The 13,608-nt window shown below is 49.5% G+C and overlaps 2 protein-coding genes across 2 annotated transcripts in view; both read left to right on the forward strand.

The window, feature by feature from the left end:
• The first annotated feature begins 2,445 nt into the window (after positions 1–2,445).
• On the forward strand, positions 2,446–8,816 carry LOC131258544 (DNA-directed RNA polymerase I subunit RPA1). Its single transcript, XM_058259880.1, has 7 exons — positions 2,446–3,284; positions 3,372–4,595; positions 4,887–5,079; positions 5,158–5,657; positions 5,729–6,984; positions 7,066–7,264; positions 7,604–8,816. The coding sequence occupies exons 1-7, from the start codon at positions 2,614–2,616 to the stop codon at positions 8,718–8,720; spliced, it is 5,160 nt and encodes a 1,719-aa protein (XP_058115863.1). The 5' UTR covers positions 2,446–2,613; the 3' UTR covers positions 8,721–8,816.
• A 689-nt stretch (positions 8,817–9,505) lies between these two features.
• The window catches only part of LOC131258543 (chromodomain-helicase-DNA-binding protein Mi-2 homolog), a 9,343-nt gene continuing 5,240 nt past the window's right edge, over positions 9,506–13,608 (forward strand). Inside the window, exons 1-2 of the mRNA XM_058259879.1 lie at positions 9,506–9,846; positions 11,166–13,608. The exon at positions 11,166–13,608 is cut by the window's right edge and continues 3,872 nt beyond it. Of these exons, the coding sequence (XP_058115862.1) occupies positions 9,810–9,846; positions 11,166–13,608 (2,480 nt within the window). The 5' untranslated portion in view covers positions 9,506–9,809. The remainder of the gene's footprint in view (positions 9,847–11,165) is intronic.

The raw sequence follows: 13,608 nt of genomic DNA on the forward strand, positions 1-13,608 counted from the left end.
GTGTAGCGGGACCGTGTGGCCCCAGTTTCATCTTGACTTCGCTCAATTAATCGATCGTGGACATTTTTGATGCTCTTTCTTCTTTCATGTTATTGTACTTTTGTTATCCAGGGCGATGAAAACATTCAATTCGACCTATGTTATGTAACCGATAAACATACACAACGTGAGAAAGTCGTTTAGAATCCTGTAACATAGAATCCTATATCAAGGATTTTCGTTCAAGACAAAGAAAAACGCGGTAATCGAAAACAAGAAAAACTCTGCACCAAAAACGCTTCCAAAACGATCGCATGAATCACACCGCGTATCGAAAGAAATCAAAGAAAAGATATTTTCCAAGTGACGAAACCGATTGGTAACGGTACCGGCAAATGAAGGCGAAAGAATGTTTTTCCATTCAATTCCGTCGAGGAGCGAATGGTGTTGATTTCTGTTTCCTGATTCGATCCTTTTTTCTTTAGCCTGTAAAGCTAAACCAACTTTAGTTGATGAATGTGTTAAAAATTAAATAATAAATGGCATGGTTCAACAAATGAGCGGTTATAATTTAAAATCATTTGTTGTGAAATAGGACGCACGAAAAGTTGTCAAAATTTTGTTTATTTCTCTCTGTTGGAGTTGTTTCCACCTTCCACTTACTCGGGGTCCACACTGCAGCGCGACGTCCCGTTTTAAAAGTAGCCCAGTTTCGGCAGAACAATCGCGCAAGCCAAGCGCGACAGAGGTAGGAGAGTATGTGGAATTATGTATCACATTGGGGCGCAAACTCGGCTAAAATTTTTTATTGAATTTTGAGGTAGTAATGCATGATATTTGTTTAGCTACGTATTTTATGCACCCTGAGTGAGTTTGGCGCTTCTACATTTGAAATTCACTGAGAAAACAAACTTAAACGGGCAACGACGATATTTTGACCCGCCGTAGGAGGTATATATTTCCACATCATCTTATACTTGGTGAATAGCAGTTTGTTTACGTTTCGGCACCCGAAAAAACTTTGGTAAAAACATCAATTAAAACTGAGTTTCATAACTGAATTACATTTGTGAAGCCTAAAAATAAGTAGTACAACGAAAAATCCGATGTTTCGTGAATAATATTGCTCGTTTTGTTCTTCTTCTTCTTCTTTCGATATGCGAGTCGGGGTATATCCTCCTACGCTAAGTCGAACAATTTGTTCCCTTACACGTAATCAGAGGCGTACCAACTCTGTCCGAACTCCTATGAAGGGGCTCGTCCTTTAGGACCGGCTATAATAGCCATATGTCCACCCGCCGTCCACGGGAGGGATAATTCCTTCCGTTGTCAGGACACAAGAACTCGTGGTCCGCTTGATTGTCTCAAACGGCACGAGATGTGCGGCAGCTAGGATTTGTCTGACCTGAGCTCCAGCTCGGCGTCACCACGCGGTCGTGCCGTAACCTTACTTTTCCGCTAACCCTTTCAGGAAACTTATGCACTGCTAACATCCGCTCTGATGCACTACCGAACTAGAACTGGCTCGTTTTGTTCGCGTTTGTGATTCGGTTTGATTACGTTTTGTCCAGCTGTCGGTTTGTTTTCGTTTCGAATTGACATTTGACAAGAGCTAGCGCAACGTCGCGTTTTTCGCTGTTTCTACACTAGCGCGATTTGTGCGAAACTTTTTTGTATGGAGTTCGGCCGCCTGTCAGGCGACGTCGCGTTTCGTGACGGGACGTCGCGCTGTAGTGTGGACCCCGAGTTAGGCTTCTTCTTTCTTCTTCTTTCGATATGCGAGTCGGGGTATATCCTCCTACGCTAAGTCGAACAATTTGTTCCCTTACACGTAATCAGAGGCGTACCAACTCTGTCCGAACTCCTATGAAGGGGCTCGTCCTTTAGGACCGGCTAATAATAGCCATATGTCCACCCGCCGGCCACGGGAGGGATAATTCCTTCCGTTGTCAGGACACAAGAACTCGTGGTCCGCTTGATTGACTCAAACAGAACGAGATGTGCGGCAGCTAGGATTTGTCTGACCTGAGCTCCAGCTCGGCGTCACCACGCGGTCGTGCCGTAACCTTACTTTTCAGCTAACCCTTTCAGGAACCTCGTGCACTGCTAACCATCCGCTCTGATGCGACGCCGAACTGGAACTGGCGTTTGTGATTCGGTTTGATTACGTTTTGTCCAGCTGTCGGTTTGTTTTCGTTTCGAATTGACATTTGACAAGAGCTAGCGCAACGTCGCGTTTTTCGCTGTTTCTACACTAGCGCGATTTGTGCGAAATTTTTTTGTATGGAGTTCGGCCGCCTGTCAGGCGACGTCGCGTTTCGTGACGGGACGTCGCGCTGTAGTGTGGACCCCGAGTTAGGCTCCTTGGATTTTGTTTTGTTGCGTACCGGCTTTCAAAGTTGGTGGTTGTCAAAGTGACAGATTGCTCATTCCGATGTTTTTTTCTTGACTAGCGCGTGTTGAACATGTGCCTTTCGGCAAAAGTTTTCCTGTGCAAATTGTTGTGAAAAGTGTAACTATTCGGTAGTAAATTCAACTCCGAATTATTTAATCTGGACTGTTGCGCAGTCGTAAAGCGTGTGGCAAACGGTTGAGCAGGTTTTTCAAACGTAATATTCAGTATACTCCATCAACATGACGATTGTTAACCTCGATCCGACCAACCTGGAATTTTCCGTGTTCAGTACGGAGGATATCCGAAAAATAAGTGTGACGAAGATAACTCTACCTCGTTCGTTCAATGAACTGGGCCAAGGCCTTCGCGGTGGACTGTACGATCCATGCATGGGCCCGAGCTCTTTTGGTGAAATCTGTGCCACGTGCAGCCGCGACAGCCAGAGATGCGAAGGGCATTTTGGGCACATCGAACTCGACCTGCCCGTCTACAATCCGTTTTTCGTGCGCCATGTGTTCAGCATTCTACGCATAAGCTGTATGCCGTGCATGCGGATCCAACTGCGCGATGGGATGAAGTCGCTGATAGAGTTGCAGCTCCGCCTCGCCAACGCTGGTTACATTGTGGAAGCGGAAGAGATTGAATTGTACAAGGCGAAGCTTCGGCAGAATCCGATGGAAGAGATTCCGGAGGAGTTAAGTTCCTACGAGGATCTGCTGCAGAAGGAACCGTACAATAAGCTGGGCGATACGAAGCTGTCTAGCGCGATCCGGAATGCTATCGTGAACAGTACGATAAGGGATTGTACGGTAAAGACGTGCATCCACTGCAAACAGCTGATGACAAAATTTATAATGAACGATGGAAAGATAAAGATCCGCTGGACACAAGGCGATAGGAAACTGTACTAGTAAGTTTACATTTTTGGAAGCATATGCATATTGTTCTACGTTTCATTTACATGATTTGAGTTCATAAAATCTGTCTCCATTTTCAGTGAAGCGAAAAACATTGAAACGACGGATGACCAACTGAAAGCATTCAACGAAGCACTGTTGGCAAGGGAATGTAAGATGCAGCTCCGCAAGCTGTACGATACGGAGGGCTCCATTTTGAAGCTTTTGGTGCCGATGCTCGTCTCACATGCCGGACGCGACTACCCGACGGATATATTTTTCATGGAAGCTATTCCCGTTCCACCACCGAAGATGCGTCCCGAGCGGCGTTTGCAAAAAGGAACTGTTGTGGAGCACCCTCAATCGCTACTGCTTCGTAACATCCTAATTACAAACAGCACCGTGCGTGCCATTTTAATGTCCGTCGAGGATAAACAATTCGACGTGTCTGCCCCTAAGGAAGATTCCGCTTCGTCTCTCACCACAGTGCAGCAGATCGTAGAAATAGCCAAGGGTGAGACGTTGCAGGAGAAGCTGTTCCACGCATGGTACTCCCTCCAGACCAGTGTAAACCAGGTGCTGGACGTCAATCAATTGGCTAAGGGAAGCCAAGTCGCCTTTTCGCTGAAGCGTTTGATAGAAAAAAAGCAAGGCCTGATCCGCATGCACATGATGGGTAAGCGAGTGAACCATGCCGCTCGTACGGTCATCACGCCCGATCCAAACATCGGCGTGGAGGAAATCGGCATTCCGATGCGTTTCGCCAAGAAACTGACCTACCCCGTGCCGGTGACGCCCTGGAACGTTTCCGAGCTACGGCAGTGGGTGCTGAATGGCCCGGCCGTGTACCCGGGTGCCAATATGATTGAAGACTCTAACGGCCGCCAGAGCAAACTATCGGCCATCAACGTCACCCAGCGACAGTCGATAGCTAAAACGCTGTTAACACCGCACGGTACCGCGACAGATGGCGATTCGATCAAGATCGTCCATCGTCATCTGCAGGACGGAGATATTCTGCTGCTTAACCGGCAGCCAACGCTCCACCGGCCGAGTATAATGGCGCACCGAGCGAAAATTCTGTCGGGGGAGAAGATCTTTCGCCTGCACTACTCGAACTGCAAGTCGTACAATGCGGACTTTGACGGCGACGAAATGAATGCCCACTTGCCGCAGAACGAAGTGGCACGCAGCGAAGCGTACGGACTGGTAGCGGTGCCGTACCAGTATCTGGTCCCAAAGGACGGCACACCGCTCGGTGGATTGATTCAGGATCATATTGTGTCCGCGGTAAAGTTGTTCATTCGGGGCAAATTTTTCAACCGGTAAGTTAACGAAACAAAACCTATTATGGTTTTGTTTTACTTACACTTTTTAGTTTGTTCTAAAAATTCGTTACGCGCCCTGTATATTGGCTTACCATACCAATTACCAATTACCAATTTATTATCAATTTATCGCTTAACGATCGATACAATGAGTGCAACGAAATGTTTCATTCATGCGCTACACTAATGTTGCAAAAGCTCACCTTTCCAGTATCTGTTAATCATGTTAATTCTTTTAGCTAAGCTATGTTAAAAAATGTAAAAAAAACAAATATCTCCAACACATAGGGAGGACTACCAACAACTGACCTTCCAGGCACTAAGCAATAAGAAGGGCAACATTGAGCTGCTGCCACCATCAATCCTGAAACCGGTGCGCCTCTGGTCGGGAAAACAAATCATTTCCACTATCATCAAGAACAGCATACCGAAGGACTTGCCGCACATCAACATGATTGGCAAATCGAAGCTCAACAACAAGGTAAGGATGTCGTAAGAGGATGGAAGCCGCTCCCTGGAGGTGTGAAACATCGCCTACTTTGTTTTCTATTTTGTTTAGCATTGGCTTGTGCAACCGGCTCGACCCTGGCAGTACGGGGGAACACCGTTGGGTGAGAATGAAATGTCCGAATCGGAAGTCCACATTCGAGCGGGAGAGCTGCTGTGCGGCATTCTCGATAAGAACCACTTTGGTGCAACGCCGTACGGTCTGATCCATTGTATGTACGAGCTGTACGGCGGTGTCTGTTCGACGGCACTACTGTCGTCGCTTTCGCGCCTCTTCACCTACTACCTCCAGTGGGAAGGGTTTACGCTGGGCGTGAAGGACATTCTGGTGCAGGAGAAGGCCGATCGGAAGCGCTCGAAGATTATACGTGAGTGTCGAGCGACGGCCGGCCACGAAGCGACCGCGGCTGCCCTCGAGCTTCCTCCGACCGTGTCCACTGAGGAATTGTCCAAAAAGATGGCCGAAGCGTACGCAAAAAATCCCAAGTTTCGTGCCATTCTTGATCGAAAGTACAAGTCCGTACTTGATACGTATACGAACCGTATTAATAAGTAAGTGAATTCATCAGAAGAATGCCAACAAATGAAAAGAACTTTCTTCATATAAATTACTATTTCCGTAGTATTTGCTTGCCCGAAGGGCTCATCAGCCAGTTCCCGGAAAATAACCTTCAGCTGATGGTGCAGTCTGGTGCCAAGGGTTCTACCGTGAACACCATGCAAATCTCGTGCCTGCTCGGGCAAATCGAGCTCGAAGGAAAACGTCCACCACTGATGCTTTCGGGCCGTTCGTTGCCCAGCTTTGCGCACTTCGAAACCTCGCCCAAGTCGGGCGGATTCATCGACGGGCGCTTCATGACTGGCATTCAGCCGCAAGACTTCTTTTTCCACTGCATGGCCGGACGCGAGGGTCTAATCGATACGGCTGTCAAGACCAGCCGATCCGGGTACCTGCAGCGCTGCCTGGTCAAACACCTGGAAGGCCTGTCGGTGCAGTATGATATGACCGTTCGAGACAGTGACGGGAGCATCGTGCAGTTTATGTTCGGCGAGGATGGCATGGACATCTCCAAGGTACAGTTCGTCGGCAATGTGAAGCAGACACGCTTTCTCGACCAAAACCGGGACGTGTTAGTGCGCAAAGATGTTATGGAGCGCTTGACGGCGGCAACAGAAGAGGATCCGCTGAACGACGCCCTGCGTAAGCACCTGAAAAAGATCAAGCGCTGGAAGAAGCATCATGGGTCGGTGGTGCAAAAGCAACGCATTTCACCGTTTGCTGCGTTTTCTGTCGACCAATCGGACGCCGTTCGGCAAGAACTTGCGAAGCCAGACAAGCTGCACGGTTCTACGGGGCGCACGAAGTTGACGAAAAAGTTAATCAAGCTCTGGAGAAAGCTCGATCCGAGCGAGAAGCGCGAGTATGTCAAAAAGACTAGCCACTGCCCGGATCCGGCCGCGGCCGTGTATCGCCCAGATGCGCACTACGGTGTCATTTCGGAGCGACTCGAGGAGCTGGTAAGAGAGTACAAACGTGAGCAGCAGCCACTGCACGATATCGATGAGCTGATGCAGCTGAAGGCCAGCACTTCGTTGGTCGCACCCGGTGAACCGGTTGGCGTGCTGGCGGCCCAATCGATCGGGGAACCGTCGACGCAGATGACGCTCAACACGTTCCACTTTGCAGGACGTGGTGAGATGAACGTCACACTGGGTATTCCTCGTCTGCGTGAAATTTTAATGACAGCGACGGAAAAAATCAAGACACCTTCGTTGGAGATTCCATTCCGGCCGCACAAAAAACCGGAACGTCTCGCTGCGGTCGCTGAAAAGCTGCGCAAATCTTTGAACCGCGTCACGGTTGCCGATGTCCTAGAAAGTAAGTTCCAGGATCGATTTGTTTTTATTTTATTTTTGTCGATCCTTTTCTACTTTTTTACGTTCAATCTCAATTTTTTAGATGTTACCATCAAATCGAAGCTTGTCTTACAACCGACACGTTGCATGCATCACACGTTGCGATTCAAATTCCTTCCGCAGGATGCATACTGTCATGATTATCGCGTAACACCGAAAGAAATTATGAGCCACATGTCCCGAGGTTTCTTCAAGATTCTTTTTTCCTTCATGGCAAAAGCAGAGCGTACTAAAAATGTCCTGTAAGTATTTTTCAAAATAAAAAAAAATACAATATGATAATTTTATATTTATTTCCTACGATACAATAACACGCAAAAATGGCACGCTTAAAATTGGTCCTTATTCGAAATCTCTGGTTTCTTTTGTAAAATATTTAACAGTATTTTAAGATCATTCTTGCATAAAATAATCTAGTATGTTTTTATAATTGAAAACTGAAACACAAATACCCAATCCGTTTAAACGAAAACTGGCCTTGTCCAAGTAAAATTATTAGATTTGTACAACTTTAAAAAAATTAAACAGTCATGAAATTCATAACTAAATCAAGTTTCTCTTATGTTTCTTTGTTTTCTCAGAGTGGATGACGAAACGGGCGGTAGAAAAAAACAGAAAGGCCCGGACGAGGAAGACACCGAAGCGGATCAGTATGAACCGGAAGAAGGTACGACCGGGCGGAATGATAACCGTGCCTCGGACAGCGAATCGGATGACGATGATCGCGTCATGAACACCGATACGGACGCAACCGAATCGAACATGCGCAAAAAGAAAACCGATGATGTGGGATATGACGACGAAGAGAGCGAGGTTGATGAGGAAAACAAAGCGAAGGGAGCCAGTACCGGCGACTCCTCAGACACAGATGAAAGTGATGGTGATGATGAAGGGGTTGAATCTACCGGCAGGAAAACGAAGCCAGAAGAAGAAGCAGCTATCGGAAACGAACAGGATGAAGAGCAGATAGGGAAAGAAATTTTAGGAACGCACGCAAGCACGGTCTCGAAGGATCTACATGAATCGGAAGAGATTCATATGCTACGGAGACTAACTGATCGAGTTTCGGCATACACTTTCGACAAGGAAAACTATAGTTGGTGTCAGATCGTGTTGCAAATATCGCTCAAGCTAAAAGACGTTGATATGACCAAGGTTATCCGTGATGCCGCTGCGCACAGCGTTATCTGGCAGGTGCCGATGATCAAGCGCGCCATCACGTACACGCAAAACGATCAGCTGTACCTGAAGACGGACGGCATCAACATTCCGGAGCTCGCCAAACACGCCAAGCTGCTTGATGTTAACCGGCTGTACACCAACGACATCCACGCGATGGCCAAGCGGTACGGAATCGAGGCAGCGTCGCGTGTCGTTGTGAAAGAAATTCAAAATGTGTTCAGCGTGTACGGCATCACGATCGATCCGCGCCATCTGCTGCTGGTGGCGGACTACATGACCGCGAGCGGGCGCTTCGTCGCAATGAACCGCGCGGGCATGGTCGATGCATCGCCTTTGCAACAGATTTCGTTCGAATCTTCCCTGACTTTCTTGAAAGCCGCGATGCTGAAAGGTCGAAATGACCCGTTAATGTCACCGTCGGCCCGATTGATGGTAGGACAGCCGTGTAAGCTCGGCACTGGAGCATTCACGCTGTACTCGTCAGCGTTGCAAGATTTCGCTAAATCAAACCAGTAGTTACTGCATTAAGGTTTTTGAGATGTTTTGTGAAGAATCGTTCATAAAAGTTATGCTTATATATTTTTAATAAACTTTGTATTATCGAAAAGTGTTTATATTGTTTTTGGCTGTGCGCTTATGTTGGTGTGTGTTTTTTGGAAACAAGTAGATAAAGCAAAAATATGCACAGATGTAAAGGAACTTCAATATTCAAGACCCACTGCATCTTTATCTTTCAGCGATGTGTCCCAAGGATTTTCTCTGTAACTCCGTAATGCAGATAGAATAGTACAAGAAATGGGTAGATTAGTATGTAACGTAAAAAAACCAAAATTGTGTGAGGTAAAAAAGAAATATAATCCGATCTGATGGATTGTTTCATCCTAATTTTAATAACGGTAGAAAGGATGTCCTGGGCTGACAGGGATGTCAAGCTATGAACCGCAGGTTAACAGAGATGCAATCCTACAAGATAATATTAGTTCGCCATAAATTTGATTGCATGTATCTATTATCTTCTCTATTGCGAAGAAGAATCTGCTGCCATGCTTCTTGGACCGCGGGATTAAAACCAGCAAATTTTGCACATTTGTTTGAAAACAAAGCACACCGGAGCTGTCAAACCCGAGCTGTCAAAATGCATCGAACGCGCGTCGCGTACTTTACCAACGTTCCGGGTAGGAAGGCCAGTTCGTCCATGTCGGTGGTGCGGTGTACGCCGTTCTCTTTTCTTTTCGCAGCGACCCACCGCGCATTTGTGCACTCTCGTCTCCCTTTGCGGCAGATCGTATCGTTTGTGGTCCGCGGGGTCCGCCATCTTGGATTTTGGATAGGTTTGCAAGCGCAACACGAAGGCGGCAGCAGCAGCAGCAGGCTCTGACAGCCAGACCGCAACATTCGACGGAACCGTGCGTTTGTCGTTCCGTGGTTGTGATCGTTTTCCTCCGTTCTCGGTCGAAAAATCCTTTTTATTTTGTTGTTACTATTGTCCACGAACCGAAAAGTGTACAGCATCGGACGTAAACAGTGAGCGCGAATCCCCTGGTACCAGGGAAAGGCAGTGTAATAAGCAAATCGGTGCGGTGCGAAAACTTCCAAACGTCCACGATGGCTTCCGACGAGGAAATTGACGAGTCCATTGCCGGTAAGTAGAAGAAGTGGGAATAGAACAAATAATAGTTCTCTTTTCGAGAATGTACACGATCCACTTGATTTCCGGTTACGGATGATGATCAAAACATCATAAAACGAAATATGCCGGTCGGGGAGAGGAACAAATTGAAATGGGTTGGGAAAATCATTCTTCTGCCAAAAACTCACTGATCCATTGTTAAGCCATGATTGCCTGTGGTAGAAAAACATATCTAGCAAGAATCGATTTCATATTAACTACTGAAAACACTATGCAAAAAAAAAATTACGATATGGGAGAACCCGGTTGTGAGCGCGTAAACCTTTCACCACCACAATGCGTTGCGTAGCGCTAGCGTTCTGCCATGGGGCCGTGGGTTTTTTTTTGGTGAGACGTGAGAAGGAATCGTCACAGGGTTGCTGTGGTAAATGGATGTATGTGAGGGTAGGGAAGTTGAGTGGAGGAAGGGTGAGTCGTGAACGTAGAAGAGATGGGAGTGAGGTGTAAGGGTGGGTCCTGTGCGAAGAAGTGTGAGGGGAGAAACGTAGGCTAACCGTGGGTAAGGTAGACGGGAGGAGGACGAGGTGTGCCTGCTTTTTCACCCTCCCTCCTCCGCGCCGTGCTTTTCCTAGTGCGATCTTCCCACTCACTCCAATGTGATTATGCACCGGTCACCATTTTTCCTTTTCATTTTCGTGTTCTCTGTTTTGTCCCCATTCGTGACCTCCTCTCGTCGCTTCCCGTTTTCCCGAGGTCGTTTCTTGTTTTTTCCTTGTTTTGTTTCTTCATCATAGTTTGCGAGGCTAAGGGACACTGTCCTATGAGGAGAGAAGCAGGAGGAACCTCCGTCTGGTGGAGTTATAACAATGTTGTATTGTAAAAAATAGAATGATGAGTGCACGTTTTCGGGGAAAAAAGGATACTCGAGGATGGCATAATCCTGTCTAATCTTTTCTGTCGATTATCACCTTTAGTCAGGAATTGGGCAGTTTTAGCTTCCTGGAAGAGTAATCAAATGAGAAACGCCAAGGATTCTATAGAAAATAAAACGACTTCTGGGGAGCCTCACTTATCCTAGGCACTAAAGCAAGGAGTTTTGAAAAATCCTCCAGTCCTCTATCAGTGATGGAGTCTACTCTAGTGTAGGCCTTTTGGTTCTGGTTTCCTTTTCTGACTTTAAAAGGAAGGGAGGGAAGGGCTTATACCGTCTAAAAAACTTCACATTGTGCTCTGGACACAAAGTTCTGGGTTACTGCCTTGAAGTATTTTATTGTACCCAGACACAACACACAATTTTAATGTTGGAATATATAATTTGAATTATTTCGCAGAGGAAGACGGTGGCTTGGCGGACGAAGGGGTCGACGCATCGCTGGCGGCCGACGCGGACGACGCTTCGGACGAGGAGGTGAACGCCAAGGGTGCGACACAGGCGGACGAGGACGACGACTACGAGCCGGAAGACAGTCGGAAGAAAAAGAAGGGCAAAAAGCGAAAGGCCCGCAGCAGCGACGAGAAGCGTGGCCGCAAAAAGAAAAAGCGCAAGAAGAACGATAGCGGCGACGAAAGCGATCAGAAGCAGAGTGACGATGGAGGAAGCAGTGCGGCGGCAAGTGCTGCGGCGGCGGCGGCGGCTGCGGCTGCCCAAGCCGAATCCGACTATGAGGCGCGCCCCAAGCGCGGTCGCGATCGCAAGAAGGGAAGCAGCAGCAGCAGCCGGGGGGTGACCGAGGTGTCGGAAAAGAAGTCGGCGGTGGTGGAGGAGAAGGAAAAGATGCCCTCGATTCAGGAGGTGTGCAGTTCGTTCGATCTGACCGACGTGAAGATCGAGTACTCGGAGGAAGACTTCGAGAATCTGGTTACGTTCAAAATGTTCCAGACGCACGTCCGGCCCATCCTGACGAAGGAAAACCCCAAGGTGCCGATGGCGAAGCTGATGATGCTAGTGGCGGCCAAGTGGCGCGAGTTTTGCACACAGAACCCGCACATCCCGAGCGAAGAGGCGGGGGGCGAGGCGAAGGAAGAGGAAGCCGCACCGGCCACGCCGGAGTACGTGCCCAAGTCGAGCCGATCGCGAAGCAAGATGGAGAACAAGCACGAGGACATGGTGTACGACGACGAGGACGAGGAGGACGAGGAAGAGGTGGAGCGCGAGAGGACGCGTAAAAGCAAGAAGGGCAAGAGTGGTGGCGGCGGTGGCGGTGGTAGTAGCAGCAGCAACAAGAAGGGCGGAGGAAGCAGCAGCAGTGGGCGCAAGCAGAAAGTTCCAACCCTCAAGATTAAGTTCGGCAAGCGCAAGAACGCCTCGTCGGATGAGGATCAGGACGCGAGCGGCGCTTCGGAGCGTGATTCGGATGCCGAATTCGAGAAGATGCTGCAGCAGTCGGAGTCAGAGAAGCCGGAGAAGCCGGAGCGGGGAGGGGGCGAATCTTCTTCCGGGCTGGCAGCCACCGATGGCGGCGCCGGAGACGACACGTCCGATCCGCCCGTTCGCAAGAAGGCCAAGACGAAGATCGGCAACAAGTCGAAGAAGAAGAGCAAATCGAAGAAAAGCAAGTTCCCGGACGGCGGCGAGGAAGGCGAGCACGAACACCAGGACTACTGCGAGGTGTGCCAGCAGGGCGGGGAGATTATCCTCTGCGATACCTGCCCGAAGGCGTACCATCTGGTGTGTCTCGATCCGGAGCTGGAGGACACGCCGGAAGGCAAGTGGTCCTGCCCGACGTGCGAAGCGGAAGGTCCGGCCGACGACGATGACGACGAGCATCAAGAGTTTTGCCGGGTGTGCAAGGATGGCGGCGAGCTGCTGTGTTGCGACAACTGCCCGTCGGCGTACCACACGTTCTGCCTCAATCCGCCCCTCGATGACATTCCGGACGGGGAGTGGCGGTGTCCGCGTTGCAGTTGCCCGCCGCTGCCGGGCAAGGTGCAGAAGATTCTCACCTGGCGCTGGACTGACAAACCGATCAACCCGGACGAGCCGTCCACGTCGAAGGGCACGGGTGGGCCGACGAGGCGCCGCGAGTACTTTGTCAAGTGGGCCGAAAAGTCGTACTGGCACTGCGACTGGATCACCGAGCTGCAGCTGGACGTGCACCATCCGCTCATGTTCCGCTACTACACGCGCAAGTACGACATGGAGGAGCCGCCCAAGCTGGAGGAGGCGCTAGACGAGCAGGACAACCGGTACAAGCGCATCCAACGCATGCGCGACATCCAGGGAGACGTGAACGAAACCGAGCTGGAGGAAAAGTTCTACCGGTACGGCGTGAAACCGGAATGGCTGATGGTGCACCGCGTGATCAACCACCGGACGATGCGCGACGGCCGCACGCTCTACCTGGTGAAATGGCGTGAGCTGCCGTACGATCAGGCCACCTGGGAGGAGGAGGAAGAGGACATTCCCGGGCTGAAGATGACCATCGAGTACTATCTCGATCTGCGCGCCAACTGCTCGCAGGACATCGGCGGCGGAAGCGGTGGTGGTGGAGGCAGCGGTGGCGGTAGCAGTAGCAGCAAGAAGAACAAGAAGAAGCGAGGAAGCCGCCGGGTGCGTGACCTCGAGGAGGAGGAGCGTACGACGGGGCTGAAGCGCTACACGCCGCCACCGGAGAAACCGACGACGGATTTGAAGAAAAAGTTCGAAGTGCAACCACCGTACCTGGACGAAACCGGCATGCGGTTGCATCCGTACCAGCTGGAGGGCATCAACTGGTTGCGCTACTCGTGGGCGAACGGCACCGACACGATCCTGGCCGATGAGATGGGCCTGGG

Source organism: Anopheles coustani, chromosome 3 (genome assembly GCF_943734705.1).
Source record: "Anopheles coustani chromosome 3, idAnoCousDA_361_x.2, whole genome shotgun sequence".
Classification (NCBI taxonomy): Eukaryota; Metazoa; Arthropoda; class Insecta; order Diptera; family Culicidae; genus Anopheles; species Anopheles coustani.

Coding starts and splice junctions, on each gene's coding strand:
- LOC131258544 (XM_058259880.1), top strand. CDS start 2,614: ATGACGATTGTTAACCTCGATCCGACCAACCTGGAATTTTCCGTGTTC. Junction 3,285..3,371: donor GGCGATAGGAAACTGTACTA/GTAAGTTTACAT, acceptor CTCCATTTTCAG/TGAAGCGAAAAACATTGAAA. Junction 5,658..5,728: donor TATACGAACCGTATTAATAA/GTAAGTGAATTC, acceptor CTATTTCCGTAG/TATTTGCTTGCCCGAAGGGC.